The sequence below is a fragment of the Cariama cristata genome, unplaced genomic scaffold (genome assembly GCF_000690535.1).
Source record: "Cariama cristata isolate BGI_N322 unplaced genomic scaffold, ASM69053v1 scaffold28411, whole genome shotgun sequence".
Classification (NCBI taxonomy): domain Eukaryota; kingdom Metazoa; phylum Chordata; class Aves; order Cariamiformes; family Cariamidae; genus Cariama; species Cariama cristata.
Genome location: NW_009599105.1, coordinates 2,679 through 3,351, shown reverse-complemented (window position 1 = coordinate 3,351; position 673 = coordinate 2,679). Strand labels below are relative to the sequence as shown.

General features: G+C 67.2%; 1 protein-coding gene across 1 annotated transcript in view; it reads right to left on the bottom strand.

Moving 5' to 3' along the window:
• Positions 1–83: 83 nt before the first annotated feature.
• AQP10 (aquaporin 10) overlaps positions 84–673 on the bottom strand; it is a gene marked incomplete at its 3' end in the record, with an annotated part of 1,578 nt that continues 988 nt past the window's right edge. Inside the window, exons 2-3 of the mRNA XM_009709578.1 lie at positions 495–655; positions 84–202 (exon numbers count right to left, since the gene is read on the bottom strand). Of these exons, the coding sequence (XP_009707880.1) occupies positions 84–202; positions 495–655 (280 nt within the window). The remainder of the gene's footprint in view (positions 203–494; positions 656–673) is intronic.

Below are 673 nucleotides of genomic sequence, written 5' to 3'. Positions count from 1 at the left end.
CCTGCGGGGCCGGCCCGGCAGCTCAGCGCCGCACGGACCGGCACCGCTGGAGGGGTCTAGGGGGAGTCGACAGCGGCACCCACCTGGTCTAAAAAGCCGTTGGAGATGGAGAGGTAGTCGGCGGGGTAGGTGGCAAAGATGGAGGCGGTTTCCTGGGGGCCGGAGGCGGTGAGGGTCCCATTGCTGTAGTGCTGGATGGCATCTGCGGAGCAGAGGCAGAGCCTGGCTGCGAGCCCGGGCATCCCGGCACAGCCACAGTGTTCCCCCGCCGGGCACCTGCCACCTGGTCTAAAAAGCCGTTGGAGATGGAGAGGTAGTCGGCGGGGTAGGTGGCAAAGATGGAGGCGGTTTCCTGGGGGCCGGAGGCGGTGAGGGTCCCATTGCTGTAGTGCTGGATGGCATCTGCGGAGCAGAGGCAGAGCCTGGCTGCGAGCCCGGGCATCCCGGCACAGCCACAGTGTTCCCCCGCCGGGCACCTGCCCGCCTCCCGGTACCGTAGTAGAGGGCGTAGACGGCTCCAGCAGAGATGAAAGCTCCCGAGGTCTGCAGGGCCACGAAGATGGGAAACTTCCACCAGGGAAACTGCTCCAGCAGACACATGGCGAGGGAGAACGCCGGGTTCAGGTGGGCCCCTGCAACGGAGTTGGGAGAGCGGCTGGGAGCAGAGGGGCCC